This window comes from Salvia miltiorrhiza, chromosome 5, assembly GCF_028751815.1.
Source record: "Salvia miltiorrhiza cultivar Shanhuang (shh) chromosome 5, IMPLAD_Smil_shh, whole genome shotgun sequence".
Lineage (NCBI taxonomy): Eukaryota > Viridiplantae > Streptophyta > Magnoliopsida > Lamiales > Lamiaceae > Salvia > Salvia miltiorrhiza.
This window is the reverse complement of record NC_080391.1, coordinates 12588562-12613708: the sequence shown is the minus strand read 5'-3', so window position 1 is coordinate 12613708 and position 25147 is coordinate 12588562. Positions and strand designations below refer to the sequence as shown.

Below are 25147 nucleotides of genomic sequence, written 5' to 3'. Positions count from 1 at the left end.
ACCTACGCTTTTTTATGGGTTAAATTTTATAGAAACAAGTCACTTATAATATGACTGTACGTCCAAAGTGAAATACAAATATTTTTTGTGGGACGGAAGGAATATTTAATTTGGGGACTAGAATCATAAGCTAAAATAGTAAACTTTATAATTATTTCAAATAAAGATTATAGATTATAGTGAATAAAAGGAAAGTTACGAATAAAATCACATCTTTTATTTATTTATGAAATCAAACCAAAAGTTAGGTCGATGCTGATGCATTACTTTAAGTGGTAGATATATATTAGTCGATTCAAATAATTTTTTTTTCATTTATTTAGAACTACTTTATACTACAAGTTACTGAAACTTAGGGTTGGGTACTAGTTCTTTATCTAAACATGACACCCGTGACTCAAATCTGAAGCAAGCTAGCATATATACACACCTAATGTAGCATGATTATTTATTTATTCTTTTGAGAAAAAAAATGTTTGGCATGATTATTCTCTCTTTAATTAATCATATTTCCATAAAACTTAGACAAATGCATGTTTTCTTTTGATAACTTCTTACTTTAGTTTAGATTATCGGTCAAGATCTATCATATAATAATAATAGCTTTATCCTAATTTAAATTCAAATTCGCTAGTGTATTTATAATTTTCTCTTTACCTGATTATTCGATCATATACACAACTCACCATCTTTTTATGAAAAATAAATGTTCATCTATTACAGTCCTTAGCCAAATTGACTGTTCCTCTGGCTCTGAACCAATAATAATGAATAATAACTTACATTTGAAAAAGGCTTCTCAGAAGCAGTACTCTTCTACTTCTCTTTCTTCACCACACAACATAATTTTTCTCATGTCAGATCAACATAAATTTTATTTTCAAACTTAAAATCAATTTATAAGATTGAAACTTTGTAAGAGTGTATAGTTTAAGAATTAGACAGACGTTTTTTTTTTAGAATTACAAGGAGTGTCTATTATATAATTAAATAAACAACCTACAAATTATCAATTTACAAGTAAACTGCACCTTAACCACAAATTTCAGGGAATAATATAGTGGGGTGTGTTTTTTTTTACAGAAGGGAATAAGATATTTAGGGATATAAACCGTAGATCAATTTAATTTATTAAGTGAGATCTTTATATAAGCTAATATTCATTGAATGACAATTTAATATTTAAATACGTACAAATATTTTGTGAGTAGCTGAAGAGCGGCGTCGATTTCGAATATTGAAAAGGGGGTAAGAAATGGAAGGGTTTTAGGGGTAGAGTGAAAAAACCATTTTAATTCATAATTTTGGAATCGCTAATACACAGTAATCATTAAAATCCTATTTATCTCTACCATAATTGTTTGCTCTCCTAAATTAATAAAATGTCAAACGGCCCATCTTCGGAAACGCCTATGACAAACTACAGTTCCTATCCCAAACCCGAAGCTGAATATCAACAAATTATTCAAAACCCAGATATTTTCCTGCAGAAGCTTCGCGCTTTTCACGCTTTCTACGGCACCAAATTCCGGTGACTCTCATGCTCTATCTCATTCTATTTGTTTAGTGCTCTTTTTTGTGCTGCCTTGGGGTTTTTCTGCTCAGAAATATAGCACTTACTTTTTTTTTTATTGAATAGTTTACTTCGAGGTGCATAATTTGCTTGTGCATGTTGTTTGTCGGTCTTAGAATGGTGGTAGACCTGATTTTGAGTTGATGGTTGCTTTTGATTGAATATCTTCAACTATTTTTTTGGGAGGAGGGGTTTCTAATATCTGGTGTTGTTTGAAAAGAGTGCTTGCGGTTTTCTTTCTCGTGTTGTGGTTGGGAAAATTAATTAGTAGAAGTAATATGTTTCAGTAAATATTTGATGATATTTGGGCTAATTAAGGAAAACCTATGTCTGCACTATAGTAATGATACTTATACAGACTGCTAATATATTTCTCATCCAAGTTTATTTAAGGAACTCATTTTGTTAATTTACAAAATGAGTACATTTGAGTTCTACGTGTTACTTTTGTAAATACTGTGTTAGTTCAACAGACGGTGCTGCTATTTTTTAACCAAGTAGAAACTAATTGCTTGTATCATAACTTCATTTTGTAGTCAATTGGCTTTCAATTATAGATTGGATTTTATGTATTAGTACCAGTAAGATGTCTGACTCTTATGAAGTTTATGCTGTATCTTCTCTGAGGTAATGCAGCTAGGGCATGTACTTAATGTCTTATCTCTATAGAAATAAATAAAGTGATCCTACTTTTAGTCCAGCGTAATCATATCACTCTAGTGCTGGTGCTGGTCTTTGGATCTTGTTTGTGTTTTAGCTTAGTGTACAGAAAATGATAGTGTACAGAAAATGAAAAAAACTGCATGTGGTTATAAATTTTTAGCTCTTGGAGTGTTAGTATCACGTCACACATGGCATTTATTTATAAAAAAGAGAGGAGGTTTTAGAGGATAAAGACCTCGTTTGGGAGAGGTAAAATGATTTGCCCTATTGTGATTCAGGGACATGCTGTACCTATTGTACCATGGTTCCCCTTTAAAGAAATCAGGAAATCTATTTTGGCTATGCACAGTCATGCTTCTTTATCAAAAACATGGTTTATGTATATCTTTGTTGCATTCTTTGGCTAGTATTTTACAAAACTATAGCATGAAGAAGAAAATCATTTTTTGATCCATGAAGAAATTCATGATGTTGGGAGTAGTAGCAAGTCACTTATGTCGTAGGATCAGATCAAGTGGCAGTCATTTGAACTTTGAGTTCAAGTGAAATTAGTTGCTCCAATACCATTGTATGTGAATAAATTTTCATATCTGAGATTTGTTTTGTAAACACCTTCCTTTTTTATAGTAGCTATAATTACTGCCTTTAGAGTAACATAAGCTTTCACGTATTCTCGCCTGCATGTTCCTGTTGCATGCATCTGAAACCTAATTTGGTCACAATAAAAAAAATATAGTAATTGCTTTGACGTAAATTTGGGGATTATTGCAACTACATGCAAAATTCATGAGAAATCACTCACTATCCTGTATTAACTTCTGTGCTTTGCTATTTAGGATCCCTACTGTGGGAGGGAGTTCTTTAGATCTACATCGACTTTTTATAGAGGTGACCTCTCGAGGTGGTATTGAAAAAGTATGCTTTCTTAGCTCTTTGAATAATTACTCCCTGTATCTTTCTTATTGTGCATTTTAGATGGAGTAAATGACTGCTTGTGATGCTGCTTTTACCAGTCATAATTAAGTTTGTTTTCCTATTGTGTTGAACGAAATGTTATCTGTAATATCCCATAAATACCTGAGGTTTAAAAGTAACATTATGAAATTATGAAAATCATGATATCAGGAACAATTTTTTTGCATTTGTGTTAAGATTTTACAGCACTTCACAGTAAACTTTCTCTATCCTTTTCTGATTAATTATAAAGAAATTACTTTAAAGGTTGGGATCACTTTAATGTATGTTAAACTTAATATAGTTAGTTGACCGACATGTATGACTCAATCTGTGGACTTACCTTTCTTCCTTGGTGAAAGGCTAAGGGGACTTGTGACATTAGCATGTGGATTTGAATTTTACATCACACTTTCTGTAGAGGAGATAAATGGTGCTTTTTGGATGAACAATGAAAATTTTGTGAACCTTAAATTGTTAGCTGATTCTTCTGCAGCACCATTTTATAAGCAGCAGTGCCAGGAGAAAATGGTATTTAATGGATGCTCTTTAGTAACTTGGCAAAGTTGGCGAGATCATACTGATTGCTGAAGCTGATTACTAGTTATTTCCTTAACGTTGATTTTGATGTGCTTTTCTAACTGCAGGTTATAGGAGACCGCAGATGGAAGGAAGTCACTGCAGCTTTCAACTTCCCAACTTCTATTACAAGTGCATCATTTGTTTTACGAAAGTATTATCTCTCATCCCTTTATCATTTCGAGCAGGTTTATTATTTCCGGAAAGAAAAACCACCCAATAAAGAAGCAGGTACCTTCACAACTTGATTATAGTGTTATTTTTCTATGGCTTCAAGTTTTCCCTGGTGTGTAACTGGTAATCTGCCCAAAACTGTTCAATAGGTCAAACATTGTCATATGGCGATGATGATGGTGCTGCATCTGAGAAACTATCAGGTGGGTATTCTTTGCTACTATGTAGATAGTGTTGTTTAAGAATTTTTACTGGTCTATTTCAATGCTACATGACTTGCTTATTCGTGAAAATATTAACATGGGATCGCATTATGTGATATGCAGCAAGCTCTAACTTGGGCGATGGTAGCTTAGTCTCTGGAACAATAGACGGAAAATTTGATGATGGATATTTAGTTACAGTGAAGCTGGGATCTGAGGTTCTGAAAGGTGTCCTTTATCACACACCTCTGGAACCAGATGCATCCCAAAGTCGTAGCACTTCTGACGAGCCTGTTCACCTAACCCGGAGAAAGAACCATACGGCCTTTAAAGATCCAGCTCATCCCAAGCGAAATAGAAGTGGTTACACCTTCTTTTTTGCTGAGCAATACCAGATACTGAGGCCTTCATACCATGGGCAAGAAAGAGCTATCAGCAAAAAAATTGGGCAACTATGGAGCAATATGACAGAGGCTGAAAAACAGGTAAAGGAAAAGTACTCTTGACATAGTTAGGAAACTTATTTGCTGCATCTTCAGATTTCTGCTTAAAATAGATTATAGCTGCTGATATAATTGTAAATAGCCAATTCGAGTTATTTCTCTTTTGACATATTTCCTGTAACATTTTCCTTTGCAAAGCATGTTTTGAGAGGCCCTTGTGGAAACCTTAATGATAAAAGCTACTAGATCTCTGTTTGTTGGTCTAATTCCTCCTGTGTCTGTAGTAATAACATTAATAGATAATGGGGTGTTCAAACAAGGCAGGATCTATCTATGTTGACTCTTGCTGCCTCGTTTGCACAACCCTTTGTCTATTGTCAACCCCCCAACGCTGAAAAAAGAAAACAATCTAATAGTTGTCTCTCTCATCAGGCCTTGGTAAAACTGCTTTCGAATTGTACTATCACTTTGACCTGGAACTTCAGGGTTGTGTTTTCTGTACAATGCAAAAGGCTTATGTGATTGTCATTGGTAGGAGCCCTCAGTTCCAACTCATACACGTGCATACAAAATAGAAATATGCTAATCCTGAAACTTGTACTCATTGATTCTGAAATCCTGAGATAAAATGACATGATTGTATCTTGCAAATAATTGTTTAACCTGTGGTGGTATCAGGTATACCAGGATAAGGGTTTGCGAGACAAGGAAAGATACAAAGCTGAAATGTTGGAGTACAAGTCATCCCAACATGTGCAAGGTTAATAGGCTTTATTGTTGGTTACTTGGGGTGTCTCCTCTCGACGGAATTAATTCTCTAGGCTTTCATTTTCCTCTCTCTCTCTCTCTCTCTCTTTGATATTGTTTGTAGAGAAACGACTGAGACGTTACTGTTATATTTCTAATTGGCAACAAAGAAGAACTCGTATGGGCAGAAATAGAATTTTTTTTCCTGAGGAATGTGCTGTACTGTAGTTTGTTGTTGTTTACGTTTAACTATTGATGTTCTTTAATTTTTCATGATCTTTTCTGTGCGGCTTAAAATCAGATGCTGTCAACTGCACCATGCATTTTCATTTAGTCTATGATTTCTGTGGAAATTGGTCGACAAAAGGATGCCGAGACCATTGGTTTCACCCTTGGCCACGGCTGGATGTGATCCATTCGCATACTATGTTGTAGGATGGCTGCTTCTTCCATTTTAGTATCTAAACTTCAACCATTTTACCACAGACCATAGCTCCATGGACATGTCATGTATAATTCCATTTTTACCAGAGACTAGTAATGTTTGGTGGTATCATAAATTTTAGGTCAATTTTTTAAACATTTCATAAGTTTTTCATCTTCCTATTTTATCATTCCACGATTTCACTTTTTAATTTAACAACACGTTTGTAATCCGTAATTATTGAAAATGTTGAATATATACATCAGACCTTCAAAAACAAAGAAAATTTTAAGGCTGCGGCTCAACTCAAGACCATATTCACGGTGGCTTTGCTTTCATCGCGCCGTGTCATCTTCCAAGAATAATTTGTTTGCTATTTCCCAGTTATAGAACTTGTTATATTGAGTGAACATTCAAGTGGTGTGAACTTCTGTTTATGAATATCAAGATCTCATTCCTAAAGTGTTGAGCTTGTTGCTCTACTTCCTATTAGGAAATATTGTAATAAGAACACGTGCTTGGTAGCTAATCTATCACAAAACTCCCGTGAAATCGGTTTCACAGTGAAATTGGATTCTCGAATGATACTATTTCGTTCGGGAAATGACACTTGAATATTTTCGAATGACACTACTTCAACATATATGTTGAAGTAGTGTCGTTTGGAAACCAGTTTTACCGTGAGACCATTTCCTAATCTATCTACTATATTAAAAAAGAATGTAACAATAGTTAAAAGTTAAAATAAAATCTAAAAGACGCGTTCCTTAATATTAAAACATAATTCAACAGAAGTTAAAACAAAATTTAAATAGAGCGCCGCCCTATCTCTTCCTAACAATTTATTTAGGGGTATCTATAAAAAATAATTAAATTTTTTAAAAACAAAGTTAAAATAAAATCTAAAAGAAGTGTCTCTTTATATTAAAACAAAAATGCTGCAGAAGTTAAAACAAAATTTAATAAGGTGCCGCTTTATTTCTTTCAGAAAAAATACTACACTTCCTTTTACTCACATGGAGAGAGAGAAATAAAAACAAAAGAAGTAGAAGTTATTTTACAAAACAAAAAGTACTACACTTCCTTTTACGCACACAGAGAGAGGAATAAAAACAATTATAGTATATATTTGTTTTATGCACAGAGACAAATAGAGAGGAGATCATCTAATGTTGTTTCAGTTGCGCATGGGAATGCAGATTTGTTTCAGTTTCCTGGATGGTGTAGTGTTGTTCAAATCTGTCATGTTTGTACTATGTGTTCTACGCACAATTTGTTACCCTAGAATTGCATTTTTTTCAATTTGTGGGTGGTTTATTTGGTGGTGGAATGTAATGTGTAAAAATAAATCCATACTGTGCTTGCAGATTCTGTTGAATTCCTATTATATTAAAACAAAATGCAACAGCAGTTGTTTTGCAGTTTTTTATACACAGTTTATGGTTTGTATTATGGAGGGAGTATATTTTCATCATTTAAGTACGTGTTCAAAAAGTCCCCAGGGGACACCAAGCGGTGTGACATCCTGTGTGTGACCAGTGAATTCCCGAGTTCAAACCCCACTGTTCCTCCTCCCCAACTCTCCCAAATAAAAAAAAAGTATGTATTCAAAAAATAATCTCTTTCTATTTATACACATTATCACACAACATATTACTCTCAAAATTATTATTTACCGATTTTATCACATGGTGACCTCTTTCTTCACTCACATATAATTAATTAATCATTATTAACACTATTTCTAAACTCTTTCTTCACTTACAATACATTCAACTACTTTTATTAAAATTCGTGTCCTCTCCTTCTATAACTATTTTAGGGATGGAAAGATTATTATCATTGATCCATTCCAAGTTTCACAAAAAATTTGTTGAACTCAATCATTTATGTGTTATTAATAAAAGAATATTTTATTTAATAATCTATATTAATAGAAAAGGTCTTTTGGGCATAAAATACAAATTGTCTATTATATCCATATTTACATATTTAATTTTAAAGGTATTATGTAAATTATATACTTCCTCCGTCCACAAAAAATAGTCCTAGAAGTTGACAATACATATTTTAAATAAAAATAGTTAAATGTTTTGTGAGTGAAGAATGAGCCCCACTTAAAAGTAGTGTTAATAATGATAATTAATTGTAATGTGAGTTGAGAAAGAAGCCCACCATGTGATAGGAAGTTTTCAAAAATAGAAAGAGACTAATTTTTGTGGATGTTACAAAATAGCAAAATGAGACTATTTTTTGTGGACGGAGAGAGTATTATATAATTAGAAGAATATACTAATTTATTTAGGGTTGTAAACGAGTCGAGCCGAATACTAGCAGGCTCGAGCTCGACTTGTTTAAATATTCGAGTGTTCGAGCTCGGGTCGAGCTCAATTCGAGCTTTTATCGTGTTGTTCGAGCTTGGCTCGTCACCCATTTACCGAGCTCAAGCTCGTCTTGGATGATGCTCGATAATATCGAATTCGAGGTTGAGCTGGAGCTCGAGCTTAATTCATTAGTTGTTCATATATATGATGTTCGAGCTCGAACTTGTTATTTTTTTTAAAAAAGCTTCTTAATTACTCCCTCCGTCCTCTAAGAGTGTAACACCTTTTGTGGACACATGTTTTAAGAAAATAGTTGGTAGATATGTGTTAAGTGGAAATGCGTGTTTGTGATTGAATTGAGTGTAGAGTCATATAGAAATAAGTGATTATAGTTCAAAGGAGAAAATGAGGTCATATCCCAAAAAGAAAGTGTTACACTATTTGTGGACGCCTAATCGAATAATTGTGTTACACTCTTGGTGGACGGAGGGAGTAATACGGTACTCGAGCTCGAGCTCGAGCTCGACTCGTTTAAGGTTCGTACACTAACTTAATTGAAGGCTCGACTGAAGGTTCGTGAACAGGCTCTCAAACATATTCGTGAACAATCGAATCTGAACATGTTCGCCAACTCAACAAGCCGAGTGATGTCAAGCTCGAGCTCGGCTCATTTATTATTGTATAGAGCTCTGAACGAAATTTTTTTTAGCCGAATCTCGAATAACTTGCGAGTAGCTCTGTTCATTTACAACCCTAAATTCATTAGATATCAAAATATTAGAAAAATATATTACTATATCACCTTATAAACCTATTTGATATACATCTATAACTCATTTTATAATTCTAAAAAGATAAATATCCTATAGAATCTAACTATTTAACCGGATAAATGTAAATAACAATAACTCACTATTATATAAATAAATAGGATACATATGTATATATTTGTCATCATACCTTGATACATATGTATTTTAAAATTTAGTATGATCACTAGCTAGATTTTTTAAAAATTATAATAAAATCTCTATAAGTTAATAATTTGGGACCTAAGAATATTATCGATAAATTAATAATTTATTAATATATGGATGAATTGATAACTTTTTAATTTATAGAGTTCTATCTTAATTTCACAAATTATGATTTTAAATCAAGTTATAATATTTAAAAATAAATGAAAGATAATTAAATAAATGCATGTATTTATCAAGTCATTTTGGCTTATATTTATAAAGGGGTTCTCTAAAATATTGTTGTTTTATTAAAATTGATAACTTTTTGAAATGATCCAAGTTGGGATTGGAGAAATTTATTAATTTATAAAACTTATTAATTTATTGAATATTATTTTAAAGAAATTTTAATATAATTATGGAATCAAATAAATTAAATTATTAATAAAAAATTAAGCATAATAAATATGTATATTTGTAATTTCGACCTTTATCAAATACACGTACAACGTACGTAATTTGTGCTAGTTGAATATAAAAGATATTAGGAAACTGAAGTATCTCAAAAGAAATTACTATCGATATATACTAAATGGTTAAGTACCAATTTCACCCCTATCGATGGCGTCTCTATCGCGTACGAGACCCTATAGTTAGGATAAGCGCTGTTTATTACCTCAACGTGGTAAAATCGCACCAAATTCCCCCCCGCCACTTAACGAACGTTAACACCGTTAGAATAAATAATTTTTATTTTTATTTTTGAGTGAGAGCCGAGTCGGAGGGAGGAAAAGGGTCGGTGGAGGCGGTGGTTTGTCGCTGTTAGAGGTGGCTGGGACCAGAGGCATGGCCAGTAGTTGTGTCGTTGCCGGAGAATCAGAGGGAAGCGATGGCTCGTCGTTGCTGCTTCGCTGGAGTTGAGAAAGGGGAGGAAATAACAGAGAGGTTCGACGGCGATTTTCCTGTTGTCAATCGAACCAGGTGAGAGAGATGGTGAAGACGGAAGCCTTCATCGAACGAGGGCAGCGCGTGGGCGCGATCGCCAGAGATCGAAGGGAGTGGAGTTTTGATTTGAGGATCTAAGGTTTAGGAGGAACTCAGAGGCGAGAAAGAGCGATGAGAAATGTGGGTGGATGGCGAGACAACAGGCTCGCCGGAGATGAGGAGGTTGACGCCTTTGCCGAGTCAGCATCTTTGTGTGTGTTTCAGAAGGAAAAAAAAAGGCCGAGTGAGGAAGACGACCCTTCACCGGAGGAGGGTCGCAGCGGTCGGATTTCAGTGAGGGAGAGAAATATGGGACCATCTTAAAAAAAAAAAAAATGTAACGGCGTTTTAACACCGGGGGGGAATTTGGTTCGATTTTGCCACGTTGAGGTAGTAAATAACGCTTATCAAGACTACAGGGTCCTGTACGCGATAGGGACGCTATTAGAGCAGTCAAATGGGCCAGCTCGGCCCAGCCCTACTGGGCTTTCCCCACCTGAAATTTGATCAGGCCTCAAAATAGCAAGCCCAACCCGACCCTTATCAGCCCACCGGGTGGTCGGGCCAAACCTGCCCAATAATTTTTTTCTCTTAAATTCTATTTTTTGCTATAAAAATGATAATAATAAAAAAAATCGACTAACATTAAATCATCAATTCACAAATATAATTAAAGATAAAATAAAAATATTAAATCATGCTATTGTAAGTTAAAACACAACAAAAAATAAATAAAAAAATCCTATAATAGATAGTTTATTAAATAACACTTCAAAGTATTTAAACAAATTTAAAGTCCTAATAGTAAATATATTAAACAAACTCAAAATTAATAGAATTGTTCTTATTACTCATATATATAATTAATTAATTTATACCAAGTATTTAATTCAATATATAATATTTTTTATTTTTAATTAAGAAGCTAAAATTTCTCAATTAATGAGTTAACATAAAAGTAAAATCTGAACATAAATCTATTTTTAATTCTTTTTTACTTTAAATTTCAAAATATATAATTATAAAAGTAAATATTATAAATTAATAATTAAAAAAATTGAGCAGGCCAAAAAGCCCAAAAACCCCGGGCTTTTTAGCCCCGAAGCCCAGTCGGTCCATCTTGTTGTCTGGGCGGACTTTTTAGGTCTTTTTTGGGCCTATAATTTATCGAGCCCAACCGACCTTAATTTCGGGCGGGTTGGGCCGACCCATCGAGCCGGGCTAATTTTGACAGCTCTAGACGCCATCGATAGAGGGGAATTTGGTACTTATCCTTTACTAAATGAACATAACAACCAATCAAAAGCTACTAATTTTCTTTCTCAAAAAAAAAAAAAAAAAACTTTTAGTTTTCTGAGGTAAAGGTTAACTATTTAGTGAAAATATACGTGGAGTTTAATTATACATTAAAATGAAGGAAATAATTGAAGGAATAAAATCTGAATATTGATGTGTAATTATTAAAAACGTGAGATACACACGTATTGTTGTGAGAGAGAATAAGAGGCAAAGTAAGGGTGGAGGAACGTGACGCTTCATTTGTAAATAGCACTTAACTCAAACTCGTCTTCATCAAAATCCTCTCACTCTTTCTTCCACTTTTCTTTCTCTTCATTTTCATCGCCACTATGTATGCTGTCCAACCTCCAGCTCCCGAAAATTCATGCTAAAGCTGATCAGTTTTTTCCTTTCGAGTAATATATTTGTGAATTTTCGTAATTGTTTTTAGATGTTGGGTATATGGGTGTGAATGAAGAAAGATAAGCAGAAATCAGATGTTTTGGGGGAAGAAGAGGAAAGGGTTTGTTGTATATGTGAGAAAGCGTTTAGGTCAGGTAAAGCTCTAGGAGGTCACATGAGAAGTCACGTGATGAAGAAGAAGAAGAAGAAGAAGATGGATTGTGAGATGATGATGAAGAAATGCAGTGAGTGTGGTAAGAAATTCCCATCGATGAAGTCGTTGTTTGGGCACATGAGGTGCCATCCCGAGAGGGATTGGAGGGGAATCAACCCGCCCGAATCATTGAGGGGCTGGCCGCTCACCGCCAAGCGCCGCCGCAACCCCAATCATCGCCTTCGCAACGCCGTCAATTTTCTAATGACGCTGGCTTCGCCTCAAGTCGAGCAAATCGGGGGAGAATCAGTTGAGCAGTTGAAGGTATTGAAGAAGAAGAAGAAGAGGAGAAAGAAGGTGAAGCTATGCGATCTCAACTTATTGGAGAATGATAAAAACAACCACACCAACTTGCTAGATTTCGACCTCAATGAGGTGCCTCCATCAATTTCTTCCTGCTAATTATAATTATAATCATACTTATGTTTACATGAATGTTAATTTCATATCTCTTGACAGCTTAATTAATTGTTTTCTTCATGGACAAGATATATATGATATGATTATCTCGTGTTATTGATTATCATCATCCTATATATGTTGAGCAAAAATTGCAACAAACATATATAAATCGTCTCAAACGTGTTACTTGCAAACCTATGCTTCTTTAATTTGACAAAGAGCAGCTTGCAATTTGATAATTATATGCGTGTGTTGTGATCAACGCATTACAAAGGGAATTAGCTTGAAGAAGTTGCCATTTGTAATTTACTATTAATTAATAATTGCATTGCATCCCCTCCACTTTCCTCTTCTTGACTTGCAACAGGTCAAACGTTGAATTTTTCATATCCTTGAAAACAATACCACGTTGCTCCATGCTTCACATTGATTCATGATGTGCTTTATTTTCCACACCCAAATATTTGCTTTTAATTTATTTTTGACATTGAATTGTAATTACTAGTGCGTGGTCATATGTATATTTGTGTGTGGTTGAATAATTGAGAAATGGAAATGCAAGTAGTAAATATAGAAAACTTCAACTACTTTCTGCACAAATTCTCGTGATTTGCATGAAACTGAGAGCAACTCTTTGCCAACCATTCATTTTGACTATTCCTATTGTCTTATAAATGTTACGACTTTGGACTTGATAGAATTAAAATAATTTGTGTACCCATGTTCAGGGCCGGCCCTGGGCATGGGCGAGCATAGGCGACCGCCCAGGGCCTACAATTTTTGGGGGCCTCAAAAAAATTATATACCTTTAATATATATGTTATATTTTAGGCCCGATTTAAATAAAAATATAATTGTATATTGATATGTTTTTATTTGGGCCCAAGAATATTGAATCCATTTGATTAATTAGGGCTCAAAAAATCATAATTATGAATACTCTTTTAAAATAAATAAAACAACTTTAAATATTATTTAGCAGATCAGATTCGGTAGATATAATTATGGGATTGTACCGTTCACCATAATCTTTTCATCTTCTCCTCTTTTCTGCAAACAGTCAGCCGCCCAAATTAATCCCAGAAATCTTTCCCAAAAATTTTCTACCGTTAACAATGAACTATATATTCAGAATATTCTTCAATCTACAAACCACAATTTTATCGATTCCTTGCAATCTACATACTGAAAATCTTCATCTACATTCTACAATCAAGTGAGTGATCATCTGTATTTAAAAATTGAGATCAAATTGAAAAGAAGATTGAAGGCAATCATCAATTTTGATTTCCACTTTTTCAGGTTAGTACAATTTAATTTTCTGTTGAAATATTTGATTTTTGAAACTGAATGATTCTAAATGTTAGAATTAAAATCACTAATTGCATTTGAATGATTCTTTGCGGTAAAGTTTAAAATATAATAGATAAATGACTAATGATTCTTAGGCGTTTGGCATAGGCTATTATAATAGGCCACATATTTGATATGTGTATGTGAACTGTATAAAAAAAACAAAGCTTTCTATTCATTTATAATTGCAGTATTTATTTTATATGAATGATTGTTGATTCTATTTAGTAAATTAATAAATTATATATTTTTTTATGTAACAGAAATTATGTTCAATTGCAGTGGCTAGTGGGAGTTGAAAGATGTTTAGCAATTTTATCTATTGAAAAAGATGTTTTAGAAATGCTAGAAACAAATGAGATTATAAATGACCTTGCAAGTCAAAAATCTTGAAGAAATCATTTTGTATAATAAAAAAAATAATTTATTTATTTATACATAATTGCCATATTGTATTTTTATTATAATAAATAAAGGGTCCATTTTTTATAGTTCGCCCCGGGCCCTATTTTTGTCAGGATCGGCCCTGCCCATGTTTATCTTATGAATGACACATTCAATTTGATATGTATAGTTTGAAAGTTGTGGTTCCTTGTCAATATGTATATAATCTCATCGCTTAATTTTTAAGCGACACTCCAATTCTCTTTTATATTGTTATTACTAGTCCAATTGCGATGGAAAATCACTTACATTATAAAATATATATGAGTATAAATTTAGAAGATAAATTGATATTTTATGTTGACGGTATAGTATTCGATCATTCAAAAATTAGTGTTGGAAAATAAATAAAATTATAAAAGAAACTTATGTTAAAAAGTGTGTTTCTTCGATTTGTTTAAAATTTACATGTTTAAATTTTTTTATCTATATACACATACCCGTCATAAATTCGATTAAAAAATAATTTGTTACACATTCTTGTCTCAAATTAGTATAATAATACCTGTTAAATACCTTCATCTATTTAAACCTATTAATAATATTAAAATAATTAATTATGCATCTCAATACAAAAATGAAGATTAGTAAACATTAATAATAAATAGTACTCCCTCCGTATCGATTACAACGTCCCAAAGCTATAGGACAATACTATTGTTTTGGGACGTTACAATCGGGACAAAGGGAATACAAATATAAAAGATTAAAAAATAATGTCAAATTTCAAATAAAAATAAAAAAATAGGAATTAGAATTAATTAGAAAAACAATCTTTAATTAAGGAAATTTCAAAAATACTAGTAGTATTTAAATACTAAAAGTTATAAAATAAGTACTATGAATTAAGAAGGCTTAAAATGAGCATTTAAAATAAATAGAAATAGAGAGTGCAAAAAACTTGACTGATAGATGTCAAATCGTTGACTGCAAATCAGTCAAATGTGTAAGAATTTCACAAAAAATCAAGCAAACTCATCAACATCAAGGGTATTTTTAAAATAGGGCATAAGAAGTTTATGTTTATAAAAGAGGACATTTTTCATAAATAAATTAAAGAATAGGGCATTTTAAATTTTCACTCATTTTTTTATTTATTACTCCCCCATCCCGCATTCCCGCGTATCTTGAGTCAATTTTTTTCGGTACGAGAATTAAGAAAATAGCATTTAGTGTGTTAATTGTAGTAGGTGAAAAAGTGAAAAAGGTGAATAAAGAGAAATTTTTTTGCCAAAAAAGGAAAGTGATTCAAGATTCGTGGGGCGGATAGAGTTTTATTATTATTATTATTATTATTATTATTATTATTATTATTATTATTATTATTATTATTATTATTATTATTATTATTATTATTATTGCCTAGACCCCTCTTTCAGCCTATTCAAAAGTATTGTTTGTATGTATTAAAAATATCATTTTCATGTATTAAAAGTGTCATTCAAAATATAGCATTTATTTTTATACAAAATATCATTTGCATACATTAAAAGTATAATTTTCTATTATTAAAAATGTCATTTGTAATGTAATATTTGTGAATTATTATTTCTCGGGTCATTCGAAAGTATCATTTGTATGGATTAAAAATATCACTTTTTTTAATGTGTCATTTGTAATATACGACCATTTATTTTTATAAAAAACATCATTTGATTTTATAAAAAAAATATCATTTACGAAGTATTATTTACATAGATTAAAAGTATGACTATTTGTTATTAAAAGTGTCATTTGTAATGTAGTACTATAATTTACGCAGTATCATTTATTGTTCCATTCGGAAGTATCATTTGCATGCATTAAAAGTGGAATTTGCTTGCATTATAAGTGTCATTTACAATATATCATTTGTTTTTATTAAAAATATCATTTAATTTTATAAAAAAAATATCATTTACGAAATACTCCCTCCGTCCCTCAAACATCTTTCTAAGGAAGAGTGACACAGATTTTAATAAAAGTTAATTGTGTATTTGGTGAGTGGAGAATACGTCCCACAAAAAGTGAAGATTGCAAGAGTAATAGTGAGTGCAATTATTTTCAAAAATAGGTTAGGAAGATGTTTTGATGATGACCTAAAATAGAAAGATATGAAGATGTTTGAGAGATAGAGGGAGTATCATTCATTTACATACATTAAAGTATTATTTCTGTTATTAAAAATATCATTTGTAATGTATTATTTGTGAAGTATCATTTATTATTTCATTTAAAAGTATCATTTGTATACATTAAAAGTGTCATTTATGATATAGAAAATGTATTTATTGTATCATACTCTGAGGGCAACACAAAAGCAACTACAATCTATTACCATTAGAAAGAGACCAAGGTAAATTTACAATACTATCCCTACTAACAAACATCTTAACTCTCGACAAAACATCGGAAAACCATCTGATTGTACAAACTTAAGGATTCTCTCAAAAATTCACGACGATTATGCCCAAAAATCATAATGTTCCAAGTACTAACAATGTCATTTCCTCGAACAATGTCACAGTAGAATCTACAGACCCAGAAATCATAATCTTCCCTTTCTTTGCCTTATGTTTGACGTTCTTCGTTGGGCTTTCTTCAGCTGGGTCGCCTTTTTCGCCGCCTTCCTTGGAGTTGATCTAGTGGACATCCTTGCCACTTTAGCGGGCGGTTTCTTCTCAACCTTAGTAGGCTTTTTCAGCTACAGCTTTTGGCTTTGCAGCAGGTTTGGCTTTGGCAGCCGGCTCAGTCTTAGCCGCGGCTTCAATTTTTTGATTTTGTTTCAATTTTAATTAATTCTAAAATTCTAATTACCTTTATTTAGGAGATGGCTCATGGTGAGGAAGAGCTTATACAAGTTTTTGTAGTTGACAAATAGGAATCTTAAGAAGTTGAACTGTTATTTCAGGTTCAAACCTGTTTTGTCTTCAAATTAATTTAAAGTTCACCTCAAAATAAAGAAGAAATTAATTTAAAGTTATGAATAATTGTGTGTGTGTGTGTGTTTTTAAAGGGTTAAAATAGTCGGAAAATCCATGAGAAATTTTCATTTTCCGGTATGTACCATGACACTAAAATTTGACTTTCAAATACATCAATTTGTAATTGGTTCGCAATTTTCCCACAAATTATAAATTCGCCCAAATCAAATCTGATTTGGCGCCCGAAACGTCAACGTGGCAATCAGAATCACCACATCACACACACACTCTCTCTCACACACACACACACATCACCACTATCTCTGTCACAGGTTCATCACTCTTTCTCATCTCTCGACCACCACCGCTGCCACTTCTCCCCCACCAGCAGACCCTCTTCTTCCTTCGGTCTCTCTCCCTCGTTCAAAACCAAAACCCGAATTCATAGGCGGCAGACCCTCCTCGGCGAGCAAAGCTCGAGTCTCTATTCTCTTCTCCAGTCGACGAAACCTCCCTTTTCCTCCACAATCTCCGCTGCTTGTTCTCTAGTCAATGAACAGTACTCCTCATTCCTCCACGACCCTAGCAAACTCTCCAAACCAAACACCCAATTCCCCAACTCCAACTCCAATTTTCCTAAGCCTAGATGCGGAGAGAAAGGAGAGTCGGATCCCCCATTGCCATAACCTATGCCGCCTCTTCTCCAGCCCGAAACGCTTCTCCTTCCTCCACGGCCTCCGCCGCCTCCCGCGCAAACCCTCTTTCCTCCACGATCTCCGCCGCTTATTCTCCAACCGGCGAATCCTTCTCCTTTCTCCACGATCTTCACCGTCTACCCCCAGCAAACCCTCCTCATCCACCGGCTTCCTCCAACAAACCCTCCAAACCAATTTCAATTTTGCCACCTAGGAGACACGTCAATTTCAATTTGGCTGGAGGTTCTCACTATGGGAAAAAACCTATTAAATTATAAATTGGTATATTTGAAAGTCAAATTTTAGGGTCATAATATATATTAGAGAATGGAAATTTCTCATCAATTTACCGACTATTAACCATTTTTTAAAGGCGGGGTCCTTTTATTTCGACAATAATCTGCATAACATGACTTCGGCTAATTCGGCCATTTGAGCTATCATGTTCCTCTATATTAATTGTGCAGAACAAGATACTTAATCTTAGTCGTAACCTCTAAATTTCGCAATCGCTTCTATATCCACACAAAAATGAATAAAGTCCATACCAAAACAATCGGAACTAGTACCAACAAGGCAACAACAAATTTATATACCATTTGACATACATTACAAAGGGGAAAATAGATTCACAAAAAACTCCTTGAGCTGAAATTCATTCTCACCAACAATCAACCTCTTCCCTGCATTTGTATAAAGGGATAATCTTTATTGTAGGAAAAAGAGAAGAAACAAAATGATAGAAGGCTGCCAAAATCAGCGGTAATACACATTGAAATTCTTTATAAGAAGAGAGCTACTCAAGGGATTGATCTACACATCTACTTCTGGGAGAAAAAGATGCAGCCATCACCAAAACATATAGTATAAAATTCATTAGGCTAAAAGAAAAGTGAAGAAGAGCTCCTACAACTAGGTGGGAACAACCTCCACATAATCTTGCGAAAATTGGAGTATAAAGACGCCCCAGATGACAACCAACAAAACTAGCTGCATCACAAAACACGAACCGTACTTACATGCCCCCTTCTGCAGCTTCAATATTTCATCCGCACTTTCATTGTCTTCACAGAAGTTCTCCAACTTCTCAGCCCGTTTCTTAAGCGATGCAGCCTTGTTTTCAGCATCTCCGAGCTCGGTGAGTACCTGAGCTTGCACTGAACTCAGATCCTTTTGTTCTTCTAATACAGTAATTTGCTCGACAGCAGCAACTCTCATCTTTTGTACTGTTCTTGATATTGCCAAATACTCCACTTCAGCTTCAACCTTCTGCTTGAAGATGTCTTCGAGTTCTGCTACCGCAGCACTGTTTTCACTTTGTATAACTTTGGATTGCGAACCCTCATCGCTTGTTTCTTCAAGTTTTTGCTCTACATCTATGTACTCATTGCATAAGTCGGAAACAGGACCGTCTACTGAAACATCACTTCCAATTTCCTTAAACTTAAGCACCTCTGCATAGACCATGATAAATCATTCATTAGCAATAACACAAAATATAGAAATTTTATATGCATAGGAATTCAAGAAACTATTACTATAACCCGAAACTTGTGGGTTAGCCCGATTGACATACCTAACTATAAGTATAGTGCTGCTTTACCCAAGAAAAAGTATTTCTAGTTTGTTACACAATGGCCCGATTGACATAACTAACTATACGTATAGTGCTCCTTTATCCAAGAAAAAGTATTTCTAGTTTGTTACACAATCTAGCCTAACGGTGTAATTTCTTTTTCAATAAACCTCACAACATATTATTCGAAAAAGGGTTAATTACGCCAAAAACCATGAACTTTGGGCCCATTTCCAAATTTTCCATGAACTTTGATTTTTATCAAATTTTCCCTGAACTTAAAGGCGTGATCAATTTTTCCATGAATTTCAGCTCCGGTAATACTCCGGTCTGACCTGGCAATTTGTAGGCCATACGAGCTGATATGGCGCTTACGTGGACCAAAAATTGCCACATGGAAAATAATATATAAAAAAAAAAACAAAAAAAGCAATTCTCTCTCATCTCTCTCGTCTCTCTCTCGCTCTCCTCTGGTCCCTCTCTGTGTCCCCTCTCATCTCTCTCTCGGTTCACGCCAGAACCCACCCCTTCACCATTGAAAATTCGCTGCCACCGAAGCTCGCCGAAGCAACAACGACAGCCACTGATACCCCCGGTTCTCCCTTCTCTTTCTCGAAACCCACCTCCCCCTCACTTGCCCTCTGTCTCACCGAACCCGGCGAAAACAACCTCCACGCCGCCTCCGCCTTCCTCCTCCTTGGCGACAGCGAGGCGCCACCGCCTCCCTCTATCTCTCTTCCTCCGATTGACAACAACCCAGCCGCCACCGGAGTCCTGCCTCCCTCTACTCTCTCAACTCTCCCCTAATCTCTGCATACACCGGCGACAACCGCCCTAGATCCCCAAATAACTCTTCTCCCCTATTGAAATTTCGGCGACCACAGCGGCTCATCGCCGCCGTTGCGCCTCTTCCTCTTACTACGACCCAGATCTACAACACCGTCTCCCTCTACTCTCTCCATAATCCGGCGACAAACGGCGAGGTCGCCGCCAATAGCAACAACCACCGTCTGCCGCCTCCATCGACTCAACTCAGCAGAATCAAGGCCTTCCCCCACTTCTCAGATCAACCCAAACAGTGACGACACCCCTCCGCCGGCCGTGGGAGGACGAAAGCCGTCGTCTTGCCGCTCCCAGTTTTCGTCAAGTTCGATTACTTCATTCATGGTTGCTAAGCTCTGTAACCCTAATAGATGCACACCAAATTAAATTGGGGGTTTGAAAGAACGAGAAGCATTCTCAAGACAAGCTCTGCAAGATCCGGCAAGTCGCGACTGCGCCGCCGCCCCTGCTCCCCTCTCCTCTATCTCACTCTGCCTCCCTCCCTCGTTCATCTCTCTCTCTTCCCCCAATCCCTCACGAGTATAGGACGACGTCGTTTCTTCACATCGTCGCCGGTGCCAAGTCAGCTTTCAGGTGACTTAAATGGTGCCAAGTCAGCAGTCAAATTGGGGATTTTCGAAAATCATGGAAAAATTGATCACGCCTTTAAGTTCAGGGAAAATTTGATAAAAATCAAAGTTCATGGAAAATTTGGAAATGGGCCCAAAGTTCATGGTTTTTGGCGTAATTAACCCTTCGAAAAACTTGCAAAAATGTATAATCAAGATGATTGAAAAGAAAAATGGCATGCGAACCTGCTTCTAGTGCTTCATGTGCAGATTGGAGTGCACGCATGGATTCAGATAGTGGATCCTTATCTCTCATGGGACCATGATTCTCACTTCTTTCTTCCTTCTCCGCCCAAGAAGAATCAGCAACTACATCTTCAGGTGACCCTCCCCGACCACCTTTGCCATAACCACTTCGAAGTCCATCATTTACTTGTTTCCCAATGCCCTGAACTTCGTCACCATTTTCTCCATCATACTCATTCGCTCCTTCACTCCGTATCCCATTATTCACAGAGAAAGTTCCCTGCATAAAAACAAAATTGGAGCTTCGCGAGTCAGATTCCACGCTGGAATGAGAGTTTTCTTTCTCGATTTTGACCCTTTCCCCTCTAGCCTTCTTGCTGTTCTCAGTTCGGCCCTTTCCATGCTGGCCAAACTGCACAGCATGCATCAAATTCTTGCCATTGAAACTACTCATCTTGCTCTTATCGCGTGGAAATCCCCCAATCATCTTTGGAGCACTTGCTGCAGTGGAGGACTTGCTACTCCGATCCTCACTATTCTCGGAGTCAGTTCCAGCTGCAAATGATGGACTCGCCCCCAAGCTTGAATCATCAAGCAGAGCATAACCATCAAAAGTTTTAACCACAGCATTGGTGGAAGAAACAGAACCCTCGCTCTTTTGCTTCCTTTCGGCATACTGCACCCGCTTGCTTGGGTTACCACCGCCACGCGGAGACTCCTGCGCAAGCGCATTACCAGTATCAGTGCTGCTATCCCCATCCCTATTGGCATCTCTCCTGATCCTCCTCCATTTCTTCAACCCATACCCTTTGGGTTTGAGCTCCACATGAGCTCCCTTGAGATTCAACTCATTCCTATCGCTATCTTCCACTGCACAGGACCCGTTGATTTGAACCTTAGATTCACTTGTAGTCCCCAGTTTGTCCGAAATCGAATCATTAGCAATTCCCTCATTATCTTCCACTGATTCACGGACCCAACAATCGCTCTCCATATCTATCCCTCTACAATAAAATCGGCTACCTCAGGTACGAGATTCCAGCATAATAATCCAGATCAAGATCGAGAACAACCAACCATCATTCCAGATCATGGGATTATCCAAGACAAGGAAACGCCTCGAATCAACTGGTGGAATTATGATTCCAATGATTCAAGCCCCCAAAAGAGAGGAAAGTTGAAAGAAACAATTCATGAAATACTAAATTCCAAGTGAAGTATAATTAAGGGGGAGAGGAATTGATGAGCGTACCTTGGGGTTGGTCTCCATAAATAAAAAAGGTAGAAATAGTTTTGGGGGAGGAATGGAAACCCTAGATGGATTTAGAGACAAGAGTTAAATATTAGTCCGATATTTTACGATCGGATTCGGATTCGGATTGTCGATCACTGTATGTAAGAGAAATAAAATAATAAGAAAAACAGTTGGAAAATGTAGTGCGGGAAATAGAATTGGGTGGAAGGAACATGGGTGAGCGTGAATGATGTGGGCCCGCCCTACAACCCACTCCATCTCTCTAATCTAATACACACGTCACTACTTCCTTATTATATTTCCACAATTACTTTTTTTTTCTTAATCACATTGAAGTCTTTCACTTTTACAAAGAACATTCAAGGAATTTAATTAAATTATCAAAATTGGTGTATCATAGTTACTTTTTCAGACAGACATCTTTTGTGCATCCGAATATATGTGGTTTTTATATTATACTAATATATTTACTTTTGTAATTTGAATTATGAATTTTTGTTAGCTGCTATCTTGTTGCACTTGGAGTGAATGAAGAGTTAAGGGAGAAATCTTGACTTTTGGAGCTATCAAAGAATGATTCCGAAATTCGTATCGGTTGCCAAATTATTGGTCTTTCCATTTCCAATTATGGTGAATTGCCCGTTAAGTTTATTTGTTGTTTGTATGAAATTTTGTAGTAAAAAAAAGTTTAATGCAATTTTGTGTCGAGCGCTCTCCTAGCCGGACGTACAAACGGACCATATAAATCTTAATATTTTTAGTTAAATTTGAATTAATAATTAATAGTAGTATATTATAATTAACCCTCTGAAAACAACCGACTATGTAAACATAGTGTTCGCGTTCTACTCCCTCGATCTTCAGTATATTAAGAATTTGAGGAAATTAGCTATTTTATCCGTAATTATTATGGAGAAATGAAAGGTTTATAAAGCCATAGTAATATTGAAAAACTGAACCACCGTAAATTTAATAGTTTGAATTTTTTTAATAAGATGTTTATCCGCGAAAATATTATGTACAATCTTGGATTTACTTAATGAAAGCTTCAAATTCAATGGAGAAAACAATAAAAATACTTGCGTACAAAACACGATACTAAACAAAATGAAATTATTTTCAGAAAGTAAGGAAGACTTGCTCACATTTCTTCAATGCAAACTGTGGTTTAACATGTCCCTTTCAACGAAAATTCAATACCTTTTAACTAAGGTCACCGATATAATTATGCGAGAAAGAGTAATGGAATGTTGATGAGATTTGGCGAGATCCAGCATGATGAAATAGAAATTAGGAAGTGAGCAATTGATATGATTAGCAAGGCAGCAGCAGATTTAAGATTTGAGATTGGACAACCAACTCAACTCACAACAGCCTCAAACATTTGATTCACATTTTTATGTATTTTGGCAAATGCTCTACTCCGCTTTTCATAAATAAACCACTCAAAAGTTACAAGCTCATCAAAGAATCACACAAAACAATCATATGCACACAAAAACAATGATTCACAAAGGCGGAGTGAAGGAAGGTCCAGCAGTGGCGATCAAACCGGTGGAGACGGCGTCGTTCTCGTCCAGGAAAAGCCCTTCGGGGTTTCTCAACACGCCATGGATGCTGGAGATCAACAGCCCCACGATAATGCCGATCGACAGGTTATGCAACGGGCCGGTGATCCACAGAGCCAAAATCGACAGCATCACAAGCCCCGCAATCACCGCCCAATCGCTCACGTGCCGCCCCCAAATCAACAGCGGGTCCTCCCGGAAGAAGTGGAAGATCAACCACAGGAACAACACGAATCCGAGCACTATCAGCGCCAGAGGCGTGGTGATGAGCGACACGGCGGCGCACGCGCTCACGATTATGGCGTAGTTTAGGGAGAAGTACGCAGCGTTGCGCCGGAACCTAAGGGACGCGGCGGAGAGGGAGGGCGGGAGGTCCAGGCCCGACAGGAACTCCGGCCAGGGGCGGCAGCGAGAGAGGGAGGCGGAGAGGTTCTGCGTCGATCGGAAAATGACGTCGATGCCGGAAATCGGGATTGTGGTGTAGGTCGCGGCGGCGGGGGAGGAGGGCATTTTGGGAAATGTTTGCGGGTCAACCTCGGTAGATCTCGCTGCGTCGTGATATGTTTGTTTGTTAGCCGAGTAGGTTTGGATTTACAGGACGAGTGGTCGCCACGTTTATTCGGCCCTAAACCAAAAATGTTTCGAATTAGCGTCTCTGGCCCAAAACCAAAACCAAAACCTAAACCAACACAACCTATCTTCTTGCTCAAAATTTCGAATTTCGACAATTTGAGGTGGATTAAATAAAATTTTACAAAACTATTGGATAATATTCTAACATTAAAATTCTAAAAAATATATATATTCTAATATTGAAAAGTATCTAATATTTTCAAAAGCAATAATTTTGTGCTAATATATTATAATTACAAAATAAAAATGTCTCATAAACATTTGCAAGCTACTTGAGATTCGTCTCGAAAAAATAACGATGTCATTTAGTGTCTTAGAAAAATAAATCGAATGATCAACTCTCCATCCCAAAAGTAGAGTCGTAAATAAATAGGGCTACTTGCAAGCTACTTGATATTCATCTCGAACTCGAGTTTGATTTCGAGCTTGATAATTTTATTGAGTCGAGCTCAAGCTTGATAGCACTCGGCTCGTTGAGCTTGCAAATATGTTCAAAATCGACAATTCGTGAACATGTTTGTGTGCCTGTTCACGAACTTTAAATTGAGTCTTAAACGAACTCGAGCTCGAGTAACATATTAATTAAGATCAATAGCACATTTTGAACATTTATCAAGTTTTTTTTTCTTTTTTAACGAGTTCGAGCTCAAATATCATGTAATACGATCGTCTAACGAGCTTTAGCTCAAATTTGACATTATCGAATATACGAGTCGATCTCAAACCGAGCTCGAGCTCGACAAATAGATGACGAACCAAG

The 25147-nt window shown here is 35.7% G+C and overlaps 4 protein-coding genes across 4 annotated transcripts; 2 read left to right on the top strand and 2 right to left on the bottom strand.

Annotated features, from left to right (window-relative positions):
- Positions 1-1218: 1218 nt before the first annotated feature.
- On the top strand, positions 1219-5609 carry LOC130986094 (high mobility group B protein 10). Its single transcript, XM_057909376.1, has 6 exons — positions 1219-1531; positions 3073-3151; positions 3838-4000; positions 4093-4146; positions 4270-4631; positions 5268-5609. Exons 1-6 carry the CDS (start codon positions 1383-1385, stop codon positions 5352-5354), a joined length of 894 nt encoding a protein of 297 aa, XP_057765359.1. The 5' UTR covers positions 1219-1382; the 3' UTR covers positions 5355-5609.
- Positions 5610-11386: 5777 nt separating this feature from the next.
- On the top strand, positions 11387-12444 carry LOC130986093 (uncharacterized). The gene has a single exon (XM_057909375.1). The coding sequence runs from the start codon at positions 11778-11780 to the stop codon at positions 12321-12323; it is 546 nt and encodes a 181-aa protein (XP_057765358.1). The 5' UTR covers positions 11387-11777; the 3' UTR covers positions 12324-12444.
- A 5962-nt stretch (positions 12445-18406) lies between these two features.
- Positions 18407-22330, bottom strand: LOC130986092 (WPP domain-interacting protein 1-like). Its single transcript, XM_057909374.1, has 3 exons — positions 22184-22330; positions 20932-21935; positions 18407-19172 (listed from the first exon to the last, which is right to left on the bottom strand). Exons 2-3 carry the CDS (start codon positions 21923-21925, stop codon positions 18631-18633), a joined length of 1536 nt encoding a protein of 511 aa, XP_057765357.1. The 5' UTR covers positions 21926-21935; positions 22184-22330; the 3' UTR covers positions 18407-18630.
- A 1135-nt stretch (positions 22331-23465) lies between these two features.
- On the bottom strand, positions 23466-24527 carry LOC130986091 (PRA1 family protein G2). The gene has a single exon (XM_057909373.1). The coding sequence runs from the start codon at positions 24262-24264 to the stop codon at positions 23695-23697; it is 570 nt and encodes a 189-aa protein (XP_057765356.1). The 5' UTR covers positions 24265-24527; the 3' UTR covers positions 23466-23694.
- Between the last annotated feature and the right edge of the window lie 620 nt (positions 24528-25147).

What these genes read in the sequence shown, in the direction of transcription:
- LOC130986094 (XM_057909376.1), top strand. Translation starts at nt 1,383, where the DNA reads ATGTCAAACGGCCCATCTTCGGAAACGCCTATGACAAACTACAGTTCC. An exon ending in TTCTACGGCACCAAATTCCG is followed by an intron (nt 1,532 to 3,072) that starts GTGACTCTCATG and finishes TTTGCTATTTAG; the next exon opens with GATCCCTACTGTGGGAGGGA. An exon ending in TGACAGAGGCTGAAAAACAG is followed by an intron (nt 4,632 to 5,267) that starts GTAAAGGAAAAG and finishes TGGTGGTATCAG; the next exon opens with GTATACCAGGATAAGGGTTT.
- LOC130986093 (XM_057909375.1), top strand. Translation starts at nt 11,778, where the DNA reads ATGAAGAAAGATAAGCAGAAATCAGATGTTTTGGGGGAAGAAGAGGAA.
- LOC130986092 (XM_057909374.1), bottom strand. Translation starts at nt 21,925, where the DNA reads ATGGAGAGCGATTGTTGGGTCCGTGAATCAGTGGAAGATAATGAGGGA. An exon ending in ACATGAAGCACTAGAAGCAG is followed by an intron (nt 19,173 to 20,931) that starts GTTCGCATGCCA and finishes TGGTCTATGCAG; the next exon opens with AGGTGCTTAAGTTTAAGGAA.
- LOC130986091 (XM_057909373.1), bottom strand. Translation starts at nt 24,264, where the DNA reads ATGCCCTCCTCCCCCGCCGCCGCGACCTACACCACAATCCCGATTTCC.